The sequence below is a fragment of the Hypomesus transpacificus genome, chromosome 18 (assembly GCF_021917145.1).
Source record: "Hypomesus transpacificus isolate Combined female chromosome 18, fHypTra1, whole genome shotgun sequence".
Taxonomy (NCBI): Eukaryota; Metazoa; Chordata; class Actinopteri; order Osmeriformes; family Osmeridae; genus Hypomesus; species Hypomesus transpacificus.
Genome location: NC_061077.1, coordinates 6,915,764 through 6,935,043, shown reverse-complemented (window position 1 = coordinate 6,935,043; position 19,280 = coordinate 6,915,764). Strand labels below are relative to the sequence as shown.

General features: G+C 40.9%; 4 protein-coding genes across 7 annotated transcripts; 2 read left to right on the top strand and 2 right to left on the bottom strand.

Moving 5' to 3' along the window:
- Positions 1–1,376: 1,376 nt before the first annotated feature.
- lemd1 (LEM domain containing 1) lies at positions 1,377–6,449 on the top strand. Of its 3 annotated transcripts, XM_047040901.1 has the most exons (11): positions 1,377–1,721; positions 3,243–3,351; positions 3,465–3,590; positions 3,679–3,743; positions 4,074–4,136; positions 4,249–4,404; positions 4,684–4,776; positions 4,917–5,009; positions 5,177–5,233; positions 5,489–5,553; positions 5,685–6,449. In XM_047040901.1, exons 1-11 carry the CDS (start codon positions 1,524–1,526, stop codon positions 6,031–6,033), a joined length of 1,374 nt encoding a protein of 457 aa, XP_046896857.1. In that variant the 5' UTR covers positions 1,377–1,523; the 3' UTR covers positions 6,034–6,449. The 3 variants fall into 3 exon arrangements, with proteins under 3 accessions (XP_046896857.1, XP_046896858.1, XP_046896859.1); XM_047040902.1 differs by lacking the exon at positions 5,177–5,233 and having other exon boundaries at positions 1,383–1,721; XM_047040903.1 differs by lacking the exons at positions 4,074–4,136; positions 4,249–4,404 and having other exon boundaries at positions 1,383–1,721.
- Positions 6,450–6,590: 141 nt separating this feature from the next.
- On the top strand, positions 6,591–10,653 carry LOC124480535 (N-fatty-acyl-amino acid synthase/hydrolase PM20D1.2-like). The gene is made up of 13 exons (XM_047039953.1): positions 6,591–6,901; positions 7,047–7,133; positions 7,315–7,550; positions 7,638–7,724; positions 7,827–7,960; positions 8,060–8,179; positions 8,420–8,495; positions 8,591–8,652; positions 8,726–8,804; positions 8,892–8,963; positions 9,241–9,406; positions 9,507–9,606; positions 10,035–10,653. The coding sequence occupies exons 1-13, from the start codon at positions 6,682–6,684 to the stop codon at positions 10,162–10,164; spliced, it is 1,569 nt and encodes a 522-aa protein (XP_046895909.1). The 5' UTR covers positions 6,591–6,681; the 3' UTR covers positions 10,165–10,653.
- A 49-nt stretch (positions 10,654–10,702) lies between these two features.
- Positions 10,703–14,680, bottom strand: LOC124480497 (acidic mammalian chitinase-like). 2 transcript variants are annotated; one of them, XM_047039862.1, is made up of 12 exons: positions 14,435–14,680; positions 14,274–14,338; positions 14,151–14,177; positions 13,666–13,870; positions 13,450–13,506; positions 13,168–13,333; positions 12,961–13,085; positions 12,762–12,885; positions 12,477–12,659; positions 12,214–12,330; positions 11,965–12,097; positions 10,703–11,843 (listed from the first exon to the last, which is right to left on the bottom strand). In XM_047039862.1, the coding sequence occupies exons 2-12, from the start codon at positions 14,293–14,295 to the stop codon at positions 11,554–11,556; spliced, it is 1,449 nt and encodes a 482-aa protein (XP_046895818.1). In that variant the 5' UTR covers positions 14,296–14,338; positions 14,435–14,680; the 3' UTR covers positions 10,703–11,553. The 2 variants fall into 2 exon arrangements, with proteins under 2 accessions (XP_046895818.1, XP_046895817.1); XM_047039861.1 differs by having other exon boundaries at positions 14,503–14,680.
- Positions 14,681–15,566: 886 nt separating this feature from the next.
- On the bottom strand, positions 15,567–19,165 carry LOC124480498 (acidic mammalian chitinase-like). Its single transcript, XM_047039863.1, has 11 exons — positions 19,102–19,165; positions 18,953–18,982; positions 18,633–18,837; positions 18,433–18,489; positions 18,170–18,335; positions 17,969–18,093; positions 17,715–17,838; positions 16,847–17,029; positions 16,444–16,560; positions 16,208–16,340; positions 15,567–16,075 (listed from the first exon to the last, which is right to left on the bottom strand). Exons 1-11 carry the CDS (start codon positions 19,124–19,126, stop codon positions 15,801–15,803), a joined length of 1,440 nt encoding a protein of 479 aa, XP_046895819.1. The 5' UTR covers positions 19,127–19,165; the 3' UTR covers positions 15,567–15,800.
- Between the last annotated feature and the right edge of the window lie 115 nt (positions 19,166–19,280).

Genomic DNA, 19,280 nt, shown 5'->3' with positions numbered 1-19,280 from the left:
AATGTGCACGTAATCTCTTTTTCATTAACTACCTCACTTCAATTTTATCACTAATTATTTTACATATTTTAAAAGACACTGATTTAAGGTGGCATTTTCTTTATCAAAGATTATGCTATTTCTATTTGACTTGTGAGATACACTACAGATACAATATCAGGTGAACAGCAATCCTTGTTTTTGAGTCTGCTCTGCTAAAAGCACAAATCTTTTCATACAAAGAATCAGTTAGAGAAGAATAATGAGATACTATAATTTCATTCCTTCCAGACCTGAGTTGAATACTATCAGTTCCTTTGGTGAATTATTCATGTTGATGTGAGTTTAAAATCCTGAGCACTGCTTCCAACCTGCCCTTGTTATTCATCTTCACTCCAGCTCCTGCTATTGAAATCATAGGTTATCAAACTGCATAGCATATTGCTGCCTTTCTAACAGTCCCAAAAAATACATTTTGATTGAGTGAGGTATTTTCTCTTCAACTACTGCTGTGTTTTATGGCTTTCTATTCCTATGTGATTTCTTACTTACATGTCATGTAGGGTTTAAAGCCATTGGATACAGGGTGGCAATGCAACATAAAGCAATGGTATACATGTATTGAGTCAACACTAGTCTACACTAGACTGAAGTTCATGTTTGAAGATGTGCTGGAAAGCATGTTGGAATTATGCGTGGAATTACGTGTTTTTGGTGTATTCTACAGATTTATTATGTGTAGATGTGCAGGAGTTTGATGTCTAGGTTTACCCTCTGAATAAACATTCAAATATTTATACAAATATTGTTCATATTCCACTAATAATGTTCTTTTTTCGTATGAAAGATTGACCGTGAAACAGCACTCAATGCATCATGATGCAGTCAGTGCGCGCGAGAGTCAGTGCAAGACAATCAGGCTGCAGAAAATTGCAAGGTAGGTTTCATTTCAAAATTAGTAGTTAACTTGCTATCTACTATATCAAATCAAATAATGTATTGTCACTAAACCAACTGTAGCTAGGTATATGCATACAACTTCATAAAATCAAAAAAAAATAAGAAAGTAACCTCGTTCCTTCGCTCACCTTTCCAGCATGCTAAAGGTGCAAATTAAACTTCTGGCTGCCAGATATCATCAATCGTGTGCAGCAAATTGGCTGCCTAAATATACTACGTTAAATTAACTGTGTTGATAGTTTAACTAATGATGTAAGGTATTTACAATATTAGTATTTCAGTGTTGCGTGCTAAATAAGTTACTCTAGCTAGCTAACCACTGTTTGTTAGCTACAGTTAACTCAACTGACTAGCTACATTTGGCGGGGGTATTTATTATTGGGGTCAGATCATGTTGCATGCCCCCCGGTCTGGCAAGCAGCAGCTGTTCTTCATTCAGACTTTGCCACTTGCTAGGAAGGAAAGGATACTAAAGCCTGCTCTCTGCTCACCTACCGTTTCTTGGTGGCTATCGATAGTTTTAGGGAAAGAACTGGCATATTGAAGTCAGTCGAGATTCGTTTTAGTCCTAAAAAGCGCTTGTCATGCCAGTGTTTGTGGAGGACCCCGCTCAGTTCTCCAAGCAGAGACTTAAGTCAGAGTTAGTTGCCAATAACATCACGCTGCCTGATGCAGAGAGCAAAAAGCAAGTTTATTTGGATCTTTATTTCACACACATTGGTCAAAAAAGAGCAGCGGATTTCTCTAGCGATGAGGACGACGACCAGGTGCAAGACGTGGGAGTGAGTTGCTGGAGTTTCTTGGCCAGTTTCTTTGACCCGGATTTGAGATTGTTTTGAGTCAATTGAAAGACTCGTGCTGCATACTAGTTTTCTCGCAGTTATTTACAATGATAGTACAACTATGCCACATACTATACATCCGTCTAAGTAGTTTTATTTGTATTCACATTTAAATCATGATATATAAAATTCAGCTACCAGGTGTAGCCTAATGCACAAGCACAACATGGGAAAGTAACAGCTGCTGGAGATAAACTGATACCCTTGCAAACTGCTAGGTCAGCTCTAAAGTTATCTTGGAAAGCAGTGGACAGCAGAGGGCAGGGAAGGTTCTAGCCATAGACCTATAATTAAGTAGACCAAGCATTCAAGATGGCGTCCGTTATGTATCTATGGCAAACGTGCTGAGTGGGACATTTATGTTGCACTTTGATCTTTCAAAACCAAGATGGTTTACTAATGATAACCTAAAGCTCTATTAAAAAACGAAATATGGTCAGCGCCATGTTGAACTTTCAGCTCGTCCGGTCTTGCGCAGTAGAGGTGCTCGCAATTATTATTATTTTTTTTTAATTGAAACGCATAACCAAACACAGCATATATTTTGATGTCTGTATAACCCTAGTCTATATAGACTATATTACACCGAGAAGGGAATTGAAGATCATAATCATAATATACAATACAGCTATTGTCTTGAAGATATAAAGCAATCAAATTCAACAGTTAAACATTTAACAAAAGGGGATTAATAAATAAATAAATAATATGTATATAAAACTCTGGCATAACAAAAAAAGATTAACAATACATTTTAAAAAAGTCTTTGTTACAGTTGTTTTCATAAAATAAAATGCTATATTTTAATGTGAAACTTTCACCAACTTAAAATAAATGCTGCTAGATCAGCCCAAAATCTATTAACAATTTTACATTCAAAAAACAAATGAGTCAATAACTCTTTCTCATTGTTAAAAAGCAGCATAGATCATCAATATCAGTATATCTTCTAATGAAAGAATGAATAGGGTAGATACTGTGCAGAATTTTGAGTGGCGTGCAGTTTTTCTGGCTCAATAAAGCTCCATTGTGGTCTTGAAAAGCTGGAGTGGGAGGTTTCAGTTTCCTGTGTGTTTAGTTCAGGACTTCCCACCTAACCTTGCAAGATGGCTGGATTAGCAAGATCACCACCACACTAGAATTCATTTTTCCAAGCTAATTATTATTTGGGCCAATTGTTGTCGTATGAGGACAATGATAGACAGATGGTTCATGCAGCTACATATTTATTTGGGAACATTTTTTCACAGTTGTTGCATAACCCTAACTTTAACCTCAACCCCATTTTGCTGCCCAGAGAAAGTCGTTAAATGGAGAATAAATGATAATAAAATGCCTGAACAGTGAACGTTTCAAAGCCAGTTTTGCCTTGAACTTGCTATGTATACATAGCCTTATGTTTGTCATGTTAAAATACTTTTGTCATGATAACCAGTTCAGCTTCTTTCCTCTTCCCCCCAGGAAGAGGAAAAGACAGAAGACTCAGAAATGTTGGACTCTAAGGGATTGACTGATGATGAGCTCAAGGCCTCACTGCTGAAACATGGAGTCAGAGCTGGACCTATAGTCGGTGAGTACTCTGTGATGCCCTATTTGAAAATGTACGAGTTGGTGTCATGAAAGGGTATCTGTTCATGCATGTTCATCCAGTAGCCTTACAGATGTTTGTGTCTGTAATGCTAGCCTCCACCAGGGCCCTGTATGAGAGGAAGCTGGAAGGCTTACTCCAACCTGCTAGTCAACCAAAGCTGAATGGCACAGGAGACACTGGCCAGTACTCTGACAGCGAAGAGGAAGAGGACATATCAGGTATGGTAAAGATGAATGGCAGATTTCTCCTGTCATCCTTATACCTTGTATGGCTTTGTTAACATAGGCTGTTTACTCTGGCTTACAGTTTCAGAACAAGCAGGACCAGAGACAGTATCACACTTGGATCAAAACCAGCAAGAAGACAGACAAGTAAGAAAAACAGCTATGAAGGCTTATCATGAACTATCTTGAATGATTTACTATTTTATAGCTTTTGTATGATTGCGAAATAGGTTCAAGCCTATTTCTAGCCTAAGTCAACCCGCTAGTTTTGGATGTAGTTTCCTGGTAAATCAAATGTTCTTTTTTTCTCTTCCGTCAGTGTTCTCTACAAAATGTTGTTTTCAGTGCCATCTGGTGAACATAGATGGGAACTGAAGATAATGGTTGCAGCAAAAAATGCAGTCTCTTTTGTCTTGAGACATTTATGGTTTTGGAGGGGGTGTTTATTGATGTTCTCCGCTATCCTATTTTCCCCAGACAGGGTTGAACTTTCAGAATGGTGACACTTACCCCCAGTGTTTTATGCAGTCATCGAGACTGGTAAATTTGACTTCCTTGGACCATAACCTTTTTATACTATGCAAGGATGGTGGGATTGTATGGTGGAACTGATGTTCTCTTCTTTGATGAAATTCACGTGGGGCTACCCCAGCGAGCTAGGAAGCAGCCGGGACGCTGGAAATCCAATCCCAGGAGGAATGCAAGAAATGTGGTGGAGTGGTGTGCGGAGTGGGGCCAGGATCCCCTCTTGTCGCCCCTGGTGCTGAGTAAGACCTCAGTGGGCCAGCCTAAAGGAGCACGACCAGGGGTAGAATACACTCTAAATCCTCTTTACTGGCTTATTTGCTCAGTGCTCGTCTTAGTCAATATAGTCGACATCTCAGTTTAATCTGGGGTGTATCTAGTTGTCTCCATAAGACCTGGACGAAGCATTCTCTTCTTTTTCTCTCCCTCTTTGGCCCCTTCTCTCCACTGCTGCAAAACTATTCTCTTGAGTCATAAAGGTTGAGCAAGCAGTGGGGCACTTAGTTTTGAAGTACCTAAGTTGTAGTGGCTATTGTCTCGGCTCTAACATTGGACCTTGCAGGTATTGCCCCAGTGTGGTGCTTTGATTGGTAACCGTGAGGACCCTTCCTCTTCTTCCTCTCAGACCTTCAGCATCACTCAGATGGTAGAGGAGGGAAGTGTGTTTTCTGCTAGTATCTGGTCGTGGTGGTAACATAAGATATTACTACTAAATGTGAATGAGGGTTGTATTCTTAGTCACCGCTGCGGTGACTATGAATAATATCTTAATGTTTTTACTCATTGTAACCACAGATTGAGAGTCGGTGCTCTCTCTCCACTAGAGCAGAAAGAGAAAGGGGGAACGGTGGGAGTGATATGGAGAGAGCTTGGCCAAGGTCCCACAGGGTCAGTATGCACAGACAGATCAGTCATCCATTAGTCAGAACAAACTTAGGACCTGGTGGTGATTCCACCACTGCAGAGATTTCCTGGGCTGGTTGAGTGTGATGGTGGGTGACCAGGCTGGAAAGGGAGCTACAAATGGATTTATTGTGTCTCTCTTCTCTTACCAGGACTGGTCAAGGACTATCAAAAACATCACTTACATACAGCCAATCAAGGCACAAGAAGTAATTAATTAGCCTAGCCATTGTCTCTGTCATGTTTTTTATCACTTCACTCTCCTGGGGCATATGTCAGATCAACATGAACTTGGCTTTCTTTCACATTGTAGGTGTGAATCTGGTGTAGGTGTGAATCTGGTGTCTGGTTTAGTTGTTTACTTCTCCCCTCTATTTCGTGGCTTGCCTCAGATGTGGAAGGGCTGTCTACCCTCTCTGTGTTCCCTCCCTGTCTGATCTGCGCTTTTCTGTCATCATCCTCAGGAGCCAATCACAGATGTCCTCATGGAGATATTCCCCGATACAGAGCCCACGCCCACTGGGATAGTGTAAGTACACTCACCATGAGACTACACTATATGGCTACTGTTTTTCAAGCTCACCATTACAATACATTTGTATTGTTCTTCAATTTATAAGTCAATGGGGTTTAATGGCATGTTTATAAATTGTGCTGCAGTGCAACCCGGCGGAGACCTATAAAGGGTGCAGCAGGACGTCCGGTCCAGTTCAAGTACCCAGACACCCCTCTCAGTCCCACCACCATGGAGAGACAGGAGCTGGAGCGTTTCCTCGTCCCTCTCTGGGTCCAAGTGGTGGCCTTCCTCAGCATTGTCTGCCTCCTCTACTTAATCTATGCTTGTGTGGAGGACAGTTTAGACAATCCCTTTGGGGCCTTCCTGGAAAACCTTAGCCTGAAGACAGGAGATGTTGAGGTGAGCCTGGAGACTGGAGTTGAGGAGAGATTGTTGCTGAAGGCCGAGCCTGCGGACACTCAGGTCCTAGACCCCCTTACTGGGCAGGAGTAGGCCCGTACTCTGTTGGCCTGTTTAGCCTTCTCTTCATCATCTTCCTTGTTGGGGTTTTAAGCGATGAAGACTTCTTGTTTGGTTTGTTCCCCTATGCACTTGGTAAAGTCACAGCTCATAGCAAGCCAAGATTACCTCACCTTGCCTCAGTACCTCACTGTTGTGATGTAACATCTGTAACATCAGACTGTAACATCCCATGAGTTATGTTACTGGTTGAGCTACAAAATGTATTCTCATGTGATGAAGGTATTTCTGCATTGAATGTTTTTATGTACAATATGTTTAAGACTGGGACGATGTCTATGGTGTATTTGAACTGAGGACATTTATGAGTTATCTTAACCTACTTGTTTGTACCATGTGTCTTTTTTTAAAGAATAGTTTGTTGTGTTTGAATAAAGATGTTTGTTTCATATGGGCTTGGATTGCATATGTTGTATGGATGGGATGGAATTGGAAAAGGATGGGTGATTCAGGGGAATCGATGTTAAACTTTAAACAAGTGTTGTCAACTTATGCTGTCATCCAGCAGGTGGCGCTGAAATAATAATTTATCAATTTATCTGCAAAGCAGCGTGAAATAGGAAATACTAGGCCCACATGTTATTGTCTAATGTTCAGGGGTAAACTCGGAACAGGATTAAGATGACCGACCATTATACAAAGTTTAGGGTTGTCAAATTTGTAAAGATTGTGTCCTTTAGCTTGTCATTTGTTCTACTAGTATTGTTCGTTATAGCCACTGTAAGGACACTGACGCTGGATGTTAATGCAGATCTACAGCTCGCTCACTGGGAGAAGACAAACAACATTGCGTCGGATTTAATAAGCGAACATCGAGAAGAGCTTCTTGATCATTTCAAAGGTGAACAATTTGATTTTGTCATGTTCTTGGAATGACTTACAAGTTTGATGCAAAACGCGACATGCATGTTTCCAGTTTTTATTTTTTGCTTGTTGCAAGTAAGTGTCACATTTAGCACCTGTTGCTCACACTCGATTCCTTTCAGAGGCGGTACGGATTCCCACCGTGTCAACAACGGAAACACAATTGAACACCAGCGCTTTGCGCGAGTTCGACCATCTCCTCAGGAGGGGTAGGGCTGATCGAAAGCATCTCCTTTTCATGAACCCAGATTTGTATAATCGGTAACCCAAGTTTACTTCAGTTGTAGGTTATGTGACTAATAAAGGTGTCATTCATACAGCGTACACAATGTAGTTTGCTTTATGGTTAGTTTAATGTAATTACTAAAGTATGATGTATCTCTCATGTAGTTTTTCCTACAGTGTTTTCTTCCAAATTGGTTCATCATGAGATGGTGGCCAACTACAGTCACCTATTCTGGGTGCCAGGCTCCAACCCTGCATTGATGCCCTACATGCTCCTGGCTCACATAGATGTGGTGCCAGCCTTGGAAAGCGATGGCTGGGAGGCTCCGCCATTCTCTGCCAAGGAGATTGATGGGTTTATCTATGGTAGAGGAACAATTGACAACAAGCAAGCTGTCATGGTAACATATTTCTGCATGACAATGTTTTGCACGATGTACAGCGCCATCATGAATGCCTTCAATCTAACCAGAGTTCCCTATTCTCAGGCGATTCTCCAGGCACTGGAATACCTGCTGATGAAAGGTTATGCACCACGTAGGGGTTTCTACATTGGTCTGGGTCATGATGAAGAGGTATCTAGTCTATTAATCAGGCCTACTACTGTATACTGTAGACATACAGTCAACTTAATCATTTTATGTTATACTAGTTTTTCCCATTCAACACTTTTGTAGGTTTCTGGATACCAGGGTGCTATGAACATAGTGCGTGTGCTAAAGAAGCGTGGGGTGCAGCTGGCGTTTGTCCTGGATGAGGGCCTGGCTGTGCTGGATGGGGTCATTAGTGGTCTGAGGGGGCCTGCTGCTCTGTGAGGATCTAGTAATAGCACTTTAAAACGTTGGCAAAATATGTACACATTGGGCTTCAAAGCAGAACGTCTAATGATGGGTGTGTTTGTGTGTTGCAGGATTGGGATCAGTGAGAAGGGACAGGCTACAGTGAAGCTGAGTGTGTTCACAGTTCCGGGACATTCCTCCATGCCCCCCAGGGAGAGCAGCATTGGCATCTTGGCTGCAGCCGTCAGAAGGTGAGTGAGAGAGCGTATAACTTCACTGCTCACAGGCCTCAGTTAAGAGAAGCAGAACATTACCTGCCAACCCTAAACAATATTTTGTACATGGCTTCTGTCCTCTCACTTCCTCATTCTCAACTTACCCTTTCATCCCGCTGGCAAGGCTACACTTAAATGCCACTGCTTTGTAATAAGATGTTGCTGTATTTACCATAAATCCAGTTCTTTTATTTAAATCCTGTGATGTGTCCTCAGATTAGAGGAAAAGCCCATGCCCAGGATGTTTGGTCTCGGCCCTGAGCGTGACACTTTTGAACAACTGGCCCACAAGGTGAGACTGATAAGTGGATCAGCTAGAGTAGATAGTTCAACGACTAGGTCTCTCAACAGCATATTCTATCATTCCTTCCTCTCTGTTTCTGACAGTTTGACTTCCCGCTGAAATTTATCATGTCAAATATGTGGCTGTTTTCTCCCATCATCGGCAGGTAATAATTTTCATTTATCCTGCTTGTTTCATCAACATGTTCATCATTATACAAGTGTTAATTGATCTTGCAGATTCATGGAGAGAAGACCAGACACCAATGCTTTTGTCAGGACAACCACTGCTGTCACCATGTTCAACTCAGGGGTTAAGGTGTGATACGAGAATTGAGAATCACGTAAGTAATGTTTTCCTGGATAGAACAGTTATTTTACAGCCTGAATATTCTAAAATCTTCAGGTGAATGTTCTACCCTCCCAAGCTGAAGCCTACGTAAATCTACGCATCCATTCCTCACAGTCCTTACAAGAGGTATGGATGGGTCACCTGTTTTACCAGCTCTACAGTAAAGGACTTCTTTATCACTTTCCATATCTGTAAAGGTGGTGTATAAATAATGTGTCACTGTGTGCAAATTGTGGAATTGATCTTCCTTATTATACCGTTATGGTTTGTATTTGTATGTCAGACTTCTACGTCAATGTAATGAACATTTTCATCAGCAAGTTTCTATGATATTCAATTTAGTTAACCTTTCTGTTCTTTTAACATAAAGTAAATGTGCCATTGTCATTCCCTGCCCTTTTAGATTTTGGAGCTGATTCAGTGGACAGTGGGGGACGAGAGGGTGAAGATGGAGCTTGTGCATGGCTTTGACCCTGTGCGTGTCAGCTCCTCTGATGAAACCTCCTTTGGGTTTCAAATCCTCAAGAAAACTGTGATGGACATGTTTCCCCAAGTCACCGTTGCCCCTGGTAAGAAAGTTATTTATCTTGTGCTTCTAATATTTGAATAGACTGGTTGTTTCCATTATGGCAGGTTCAAGTGTCTCATCTTAGTTTTGTCTATGTGCAGGTATCTGTATTGGGAACACAGACAGTCGTCATTACACTGAGCTGACCAAGGACATATATCGCTTTTCACCTACTTGGTTCAAACCAGGTGATGCTCAGAGGTAGGCATATTGATTATTAACATGTCAGTTCATTACTGCTTCTGCATGAGGCAGAAAGAGAAAGCATTCCACATTTCGGCAGAAAACATAGCTGTAGTTACAATGTTCACCATTGTTATCTCAAGAGATACAATACAATATCTGTCAATTGCATGATGAAGGTGGTGTTTGTAGAACAAAAGGCCATTCTCGTTAGTTGATCATGAGACTACCTCGTGTTATGACCAAACCATGTGACTTTGTTGCACCATACAGACTGTCACCTTTCAACACACTGCATACTGGTGGGACTGTAGCTGGTTCCTGGTCAGGTCCCACTCAGCTGTTAACTTGTCGATCACCCTGAGTAGTATACCCTGGTTCTGCAATGCAGACATTGTCATTCTGAGAGAACTATTAAGTATGTGTTTCTTTGTTTACATTTCCAGATTCCATGGTATCAATGAGAGGATTTCCAAGAAGAACTATGAGGAGCTGGTAATGTTTTTCTTCAACCTGATCCAGAACTGTGACATTAGAAAACTACCTCCTCCTCATAGCACTAGTCATGAGTTGTAAAGAAGATGGCATTATGGGTTCAGAGAGGAGATATGCAGGCCTAGCTTGCACCATGGATGAATTGTGTCAATCTAATAATTAGGTATGCCTGCATTTCTCCTAATCACATTGTATGTAGATTGATTTAGTAATTGGCACATCATTTTGAATATAAAATTTAAAATGGAGGGGTGAATTGATGTTTACATTTGACTATTTCATAATTGAGTGTTTAAGAGAACCGTATTGTATTTTTAGAGCATAAATCCTGTGGCAGAATTGTACTGCTGCAATTTCAAAATTGAGATTAACATGAAAGTGCTAAATTCTTCAATGTATTGTATTTCGAGAATTACAAATAGTTGTTAATATTTCTTAAGTATCACAGACATGACTTGCTAATGGGTTATTTGGTTTTAAAGGAATCACTTGAATTGTGATAAGACTGCCTTTGGAATCAATTGTATTGATGTGGAAATGCTGGACAATCAAATAAAAATGATAGTGTCATTGTTTGGCTGGTTGAATTCATGGTTGTAGAAACTATTGACCATTTGGAAGCGAAGAACAGTTTTTATTTTATTCACATGCCAATCAAATACGTAATTGATTCAGGAGTAGTATGAAGCTTAAAGTATACATGAAGCCATTGTATAATCAATAATAGCAAAAGTAACCATTTAAAAAAAGCATAAGACAAAGATATGTAGAATAATGCCAGTGTTTCCCACAGATTCGAAATCTAATTGTGGCGGGGAGGGGTGGGGGTTGTCAGACGGGGGGGGGGGGGTTAACAATTCGTTAATAATTTGTTACATTAAATATTAATCCAAAATGATTCACACCTTCACAAAATTTACAACAACTAACATATCATTTCTGAATTATGCATGTAGCAACGCTAGTGCTAAACAACTATTTAACAGGTCGGCTCCATGACGCCGGGTAAGTAGCTAGCTCTTGAGACTTCTCACCAAAAGACCGAAGGGGAAACTTCGAGTACTGCAAGTCACTCTGGATAAGAGCGTCTGCTAAATGACTAAATGTAAATGTGAGTAAGGTACCTAGCGAAAAGTAACCTCAACTTTCCTCGACTTATAGCTACGGCACTAATGCTGAAGGCTAGCTGATATTGCAGTCGGTCTTACTAGAACGGCATATGTATGCATTGTTGCTAACGTTGTGACTGTGCATATGTGAGAAAGACGCATGAGTGACAGAGACGGAGGGAGAGCAGGGGAAAGGAAATGCAGCTGAACGAATACGCTGCGTGTTTTAACCTAAATAGCGATTAAAAAATGTTTTTTTACGAAACGCAATATGTGGCGGCCGGTGTTGATTCTGTGGCGCACCGCCACACATTAGTCTATGTGTGGGAAACACTGAATGCTCACTATTGCAGCTGAGGCTTCATGTTGTAAAAAGAATTGTGTTCAAGTTGAGCCAATTGCAACACTTACAGCTGTCATCGAAAACAAGGCCAGCCGGGCAGTTTTGAACCCAGGTGATGTCGTTGGCACATCGGTAGAAAGACCCTGGAGCATCAGGCTTTGGATACAGCCCACCAGGCCGGCCCACACAGAACTCCTCGCTTAATGCCTTGTCTGGAGTCTGTTCCCCTGGCTTACTGGTAGCAGTTGCCTTGTCTGGAGTCTGTGCCCCTGGCTCTAGGGTGGTTGTAGATTGCAGTGGAGGGACTCCTAGGAAAACATTTGTAAAAAGTTGTATTTATAAATGTAAAATTAAATTATTCAAGATACCAAGAGTATTCTGCTCATGACTGAACCATAAGATATGAATGTTCTACAGAATGTGCTTTACCAGTATCAAGGAGTCCCTTGAGATGCCTGATGAGGGGATAGTTCCCCTGTCCACAGAACTGTCCAGTAAAGTCATCAAGGTCCAGAGCCCAGACAAAAGCTCCTCCAAACTTGTTGTCTTTCATGTAACGAACCTTCAGAGAAAATAAGCATAAACAGGAGGATAAACTTATTAATGTACTGTACAGCTCTGGTTAATTGTAGTATAACTTTACCCTTCATACTGCTGTTACGGGACAACATATAATACCTTGGTCTCAAAGCTCTCTTTGTTGTCAAATCCCACCCACTCATTTCTCTTAGTAGCATAGGGAACCTTCTGGCTATCAATCCACTGGGTAGTGCTTCCTGGAAGGAACGTGCAGATCTGAAACACAAAGAAGTCAGGTCACTTGCACATATTTCACCAACAAAGGGTCACCCTTTCAGTTAGAGTTGTCTTAATGTGAAGTGCATCTGTGAGCAGTAAATATTTCCAGAGCCGATTACTTAAAACATGGTATTGATGTGAACCTCATAGTAGGACCAGAAGCCAGCCTCCCTGGTGAACATCCCAGCTGCAGCAGGACCGCTGGTTGGGACTCCAACACCGCTGGCTCCAGAAGCAAGGTTAAATGTCCGCCCGTAGGTAGCAAAGCCCATTCTCAGCTTTTCCACAGGGACTCCTTGGTCTCGCCAGTACTTCATGGCAAAATCCTGAGAGATAAAGAGAAATAGTAAGTGTAAAAAAAAATATGATAGTCTTTATCATTAAACAAGCATTCATGAAAAGATGTGAACATAAATCTTGGTTCTCACTGTGTTAAAGAAGATTAGATCTCCTGTGTCATGGGAACCCTGGTATAGGGGGCTGTTGTGTCCTGTTACACTCTCCCAGTTGCCGTGAAAATCATAGGTCATCACACTAATGAAGTCTAGATACCTGTTTTTAAAAGATGTCACACTTCACTGGCCTTTTCCAGTCAAATGTATACATTTCTTTGTGAATCACACTTACTTTGCAATTTCTGCTATTTCATAACCAGCATTAACGGTTCCTTTTCCAGCAGCCACCGCTGCAGTGACCATCAGTCTGGGCCGTCCAGTCAAAGTGCCCTCTGCCTCATAGGCCTTTAGGAGCTCCTAAACAACCAAGTGGAGTGGCCACATTGTATTACATGTATAGTTAATTTGTTAATCTATCCTATTCTGCTGTATTTCAGACCTGACACAGCAGAGTGAATCTCTGCTTGTCTTCTGGGGGGCTCCCTCGAGCTCCAGGGTACTCCCAGTCCAGATCCAAACCATCAAAACCATGTTTCCTCAGGAAGATGATGGAGGACTGGATAAACTTCTGTCTGTTGGCTGGGGTCGACACCATCGTAGTAAACCTAATTGGAAAAGTTATCATAAAAATAGAAAAGTACAAATCACGTTAAAAAGGAGTAGAACAGTTGAACCTATTGTTGTTTGTTATTTATGTAAACTTGAAAGTGAAATGTCTCACTGTTGAGTGCCAAAGTTCCATCCACCAACTGCCAGAAGTGTTTTAAGACCAGCATTTCTGTTGGACCACACAATTACAATTGTTTTGATTTGGTTCTGGTTACATTTGGTTTGCTAAACCAAATAAGTGATAAGAAAACAAACAACTCTAACTCCACACAATGCAGCTTATTATGAGCCTAATTCAACTGCTCTGTATGTGAAAGAAGATGCCAACCTGTCTTTGAGTCCATTGAAGGACTTGTAGAGAGTCTCATCGTTCCATTCGTAAGTGACAAGCTCGTTAGCCGGGTTGATGACGGAAAAAGCATAAATCAGGTGTGTGCACAGGTGTGGGTCAACATTATCAGGCGTGTACTTTCCTGCACCAGGTCTGTACTGGGACCAGTTGGTGAAGTAGCACACAAGTTGAGAGGAAGTACCTAGACACAGAAACAATGCATTAACATTCCGGAGCAGCCATTTTAGCAACAACCTGTAAATCCAGTTTTACAATACTTTTTTTTGTTTGTTAACTAACATCATCCTAAAGTAGGCTTCAGTTCACATTTGTAACACACTGTCAGGATTTAGTTGCACCGCTCAACCATTCAAAACATCACTCAAAGGATCACTCCTGTGACACTTCGATTAACACAACATCAAGGTAAAAACTACAGATTTAGTTCTAGCCAAAGTAATTTGGCAAGAGAGTAAACCTACCTATGTGGCACAAGGTCAGGAACAAACCTTCGGAAAAAAAGTCAAAACTAGTCATTCATTTTTCTGAATTATTAAGCTTAGATAACATAAAATATGCTAATCAAAATCATTATAGATACCTACCTGCTAGAGTGAGAAATCTCATGATTAGTGGATTCCAAAATTAAGGAGGCAGGAGTGGAACGTCTCTTAAAAATAAGACAAAAAGGGAAATAGATTGATTTCAGCTGTTATAACCCCACCCACAGACAGCGAAAATTGATAAAAAAAAGTAACTTCGTCACCAAATCTTTCAACAAGATAATTTTTTTCCATTTTGGTCACGTTACGGTTGAAATAGTCAGACCCCCACCGATTTACGCTATTGAAACTGCAGCCTCCAGTCGGGTATGGTACAGAAGGTATTTTTGTGACCGTGTATGCGTAATCTTTCAATGCAATCCTTGAGTTTCACTCAGGTTTCACATAAAATGTTTTACAGCCGGCGGGCGGTTTTGCAGCTTCCCAAAGGAAGACCCTAAAAGTTAAGGAAAGCACAGTACTGGGTCATGCACAGGGTCCGTGCGGATGCTATTGACCAATCGGAACATGGGTTTCACAACCCCTGCACGTTTGCCAATCATAGGTGGAACAGGAACACATTTGGAGCATTCAAAGCCCACGCTCTGCAGACAGATCCGTACAAATGCAGTGTAATGTAAACCATGCATAACTCGTAAAAGCGTTTGCTAAGTGAATAAATGTAACCTATAACATATAACATCTAAGATAACACAAAAGCAAATATCACAGTGCAGGTGTACCACTCATCAGCTCTACCACAACAACAGGCCATCAATTAAAAGGTAACACAAAGTAGTGCAGGAACTGTGAAACGAATGCCCCTACATTTGACAACTGTTACTTCAACTTTTTAAATTTTATTTAAGAATGCATGTAATGTAAAACAAATAGGGTGAAATACAATTGAAATATCTAGTCACCTTCATTTGTTTCAATGACACATAAATAAAGTAAGGGTGTGTAGATGTTTCTACATGTAGTGTTATAGCTGACCATGCCTTACAGGTTAAAAGCAAAAATAGTCACTCAACATTTTACATGTGGTATAAATGTTGTTCCAGAGATTACGTGCATCTACACACCTCTGTAATTCTAGTGCTACAATAGATTCCCATCATAATAACTATTTCACACTATAAGATGGAGCAATCGGACTGCTGGTAATTACAGACTGGGTCCAAAACCCCTCCTACCACTGTACCACTTGTGTAAGACGGTCAGATGGTTGGGGATTCCAACATTGCTCAAGCATCTGACATGCAGCTTCCTTTGTCCCCACAGTTTTTTCTAATAATCACAAGACAAATATAAAAAGCCAGATAAGAAATGAAAACTTAGAACAGTTTGCACGTGTTTGTTTGTCAGTGATTATTCAATCATTTAGTTTTAATGTCCATTGAAGGCACAGGTCTCCAGTCTTGGTTTCACTGTATAACTTTCACACAAGTGATTACAAGGGAAGTAAAGGGCATGTTACAATAAAAAATTATATAATGATAATATATATATATATATATATATGGTGGCATCCTAAAGCTATGGTAAACAGAACATTGTTATACTGAAGTTGCTTAGAAGGGCTGCACTTTATATTGGCCAGTCACAGCAGTTGCATTTGGCATTGTAAACGAGGCCAATATGGCACTTATGAACATAGGTGTGTCCATTGAAGCACTGGTAGAAAGAATTTGCATCATCATTGTTGCTGTAGAGACCATCGTCCTTCCCCCCACAGAAACCACTGATGTTTGGGGTTGTGGGGGTGGCAGTTGAGGAGGCAGGGCTGGAGGTGGTGGGGGCCACACTACCAGTTGTTGTCACAACTGGTGGACGAACAGACGATGATGGTAGGGGTGGCAAGTCTGTCAAGTACAAAGGGATAATGAGAGAACATAGTACGCTGTCTATACACTACTGTATACTGTATAGAAAATTAATTTTGGATACACTCTGCTGCTTCTTGTAAAAGTGTGTGTTCGGAGATGTTTGCATACCCGAGGACAGAAGAGAGCGCAGATGACTAATGAGGGGATAGTTCCCCTGTCCACAGAACTGTCCGGAAAAGTCATCAAGATCCAGAGCCCAGATAAAAGCTCCTCCAAACTTGTTGTCTTTTAAAAATTGAGCCTTGAAAAGTAATTTTAGAACATAAATACACTATTATTGGCTTCCGATGATGTGACATCACCATAATGTTTTTGGGAAAGCCATTACATCAGTCTGTCATTACCTTGATCTCAAAACTCTCCCTGTTGTCAAATCCTACCCACTCATTTCCTTTAGTAGCATATGGGACCTTTTGCTCCTTAATCCACTGAATGGTGGTTCCTTTGAGGAAAGTGCAGATCTGGAGAAAGATGATGTATTGTTGGGCTGAATGAGGGGGTACCTTTTTTACTTTAACCACATGATAAGGGAGGAGAGTTCCTTATTCTGTTTGAATAGGTAACTAAATTGCCTTGATTATAAGGTACAACCCACATCCTCAGAAGATTGATAACAACCAATTGGACAAGAAGTTGATTACAAAAATTCAAAAAATATGACCAAATACAAAAAAATCAAAAATCCCAGTGCATTAGGCACTCATTTAATTGTATTTCTTAGAACTCACGTTGAGCTTAACCACTGACCTCATAATAGGACCAGAAGCCAGCTTCCAAAGTGTATGTTCCAGCAGAAGCGGGTCCGCTTGCTGGGGTTCCAACACCACTGGCTGCAGATGTTGTGCGGAATGTGCGCCCATAGGTGGCAAAACCCATCATGAGCTTTTCCACAGGGGCCCCCTGATCTCTCCAGTACTTCATGGCAAAGTCCTGGGGGAAAAGACAAGGGATAATACATTAACCACTTGTAAATAGAATAATGGCATAAGTATATGATACTACTGATAAGTTTACCATTAGCTTTTATCATGTCTGAATAGTTTTACTCAGAGGCGTTTTTAGACATAACACTCTATTGGGGCACAGGCCCCTAATTCATATCTCTTTTTTTCTTCCAAGCTTGCTGCGCGCAATGCACTACTAGGCTATAGAAACTCCCCTTTCTCAACCCACTATACAACAGTTCAGGGACGCAAGTTTGATTTCAGCTTTGGCAAGTACTTCAATTCTAGTTTAGAAACTATCTTTAGTTTTGTAATGTTTCTTAGCCTACCTCAATTCTGACTAATGTGCCGAGTCCGACATCTGGGGGGTATTCCAGAAAGCAGGTTATGTGACTTAACCGGTTAAGTTAACTCCCCAGCTGACACCCAGTTGTAGCAACATTGCCAGTAGGTTGCTGCAACATTGTGAATCAACTTGTGCTGAACCTGCATAACCTGCTTTGTAGAATACCCCCCTGGACCTAGGTATGAAGAGCGCGCTGACATGGACTTCTGAATGCATATAGGTTTGGGTTTTTGGTCAAACACTTTTACAAGCGTTGATTTGGATACTGCTGATTTATACAGGGGCATGTGCCTAAGAGTCTAACGACGCCCCTGGTTTTACTCACAACATTGAAGTAGGCCAGTTCTCCTGTATCTGAGGAGCTAGTGTACAGGGGACTGTTATGGCCTGTGACTGGGTCCCAAGCCCCACGGAGATCATAGCTCATCACATTGATGAAGTCCAGGATTCTGTCACACAAACATACAGACAGATGGACAGACGGTCAGACAGACAGACAGACAGACAGACAGCTTCAAATCTTTTATAAAAAGACACCAATAGTATTATGTGGATACTCCAATAGAAGCTGAACCTCACTTGGCAATCTCAGCAATCTGATAACCATTGTCAATGTTTCCTTTCCCAGCAGCCACTGCAGCAGTTACCAATAGCCTTGGTCTTCTTGTGTCAGTTGCCTCCTTCTCAAATGCCTCAAGTATTTCCTAAAACCACAGACAAATGAGAGTTCAGCACATAGTGGACCACCCAAAGAAGGTGTACAAAATGTCTCAAACTGACCTGACACAGCAGTGTGAATCTCTGCTTGTCTTCTGGGGGGCTCCCTCGAGCTCCAGGGTACTCCCAGTCCAGATCCAAACCATCAAAACCATGTGTCCTCAGGAAGCTGATGGAGGACTGGATAAACTTCTGTCTGTTGGCTTTTGATGATACCATGATGGTAAACCTGGGGACATAGTGTTAAGTCAAATGTTTTCAATATATTCATTATTAAAGCTGTTTTTTTCTTATCATCATTATGAAATAAATGTGAGCCAACTCACTGAGTGGTTCCAAAGTTCCATCCTCCAACAGCCAACAGAGTCTTCAGTGCAGGGTTTCTGACAAAGTACATTACACAGCAGATTATGGCTATGATTAATGACAGAAGGATAACGTGTTTTCTTGACAGCGGGACAACATTTAATTTTTTTAGATCTTCTATTTAGTTTTCCAATTATTTAGGTTAGTGTGGTAGACTCACACTTTCTTCAGGTCATTGAAGGACCTGTAGAGGGTCTCATCATTCCACTCATAGGTGACTAGCTCGTTAGCATGGTTAATGATTGAAAAGGCATAGATCAGGTGGGTGCAAAGATGTGGGTCCACGTTGGAAGGAAGGTATCTCCCAGAACCTTGTCTGTATTGTGACCAGTTTGTGAAGTAACAAACCAGTTTGGTAGAGGACACTAGACCAAAACAAAATATATACAAGTTTAGACTTCACATTAGAATAGTTGGTTTTAGAATAATTTACTATGTTACGGAAAACATATTATCGAGTAGAGTTGTAATATGACATACCTAGTTGAAAGCACATCAACAGGGACAATCCTTCGAGAGAAAAAAAATGTACAGTTAAAATGTTGCATATGTATTGTCCAGTTATACTCAATTTATAATGATCACTGACAACATATTGTAACCTATGTGACTGTCACAAGTAGAATTACCAGACAGAAGTGATAATCTGGCCATGTTGAGATTGCAGTCCCTGGTTCACAATGTCTTAACTGTCAAAACAGGAGAGATTGTTGTATATATTTTAACCCATAAAGATGGCCTACACTGACACTACACATATGTTTTCCAATTGAAAAGTAGTGACATTGTTACCTATATGTATAATACT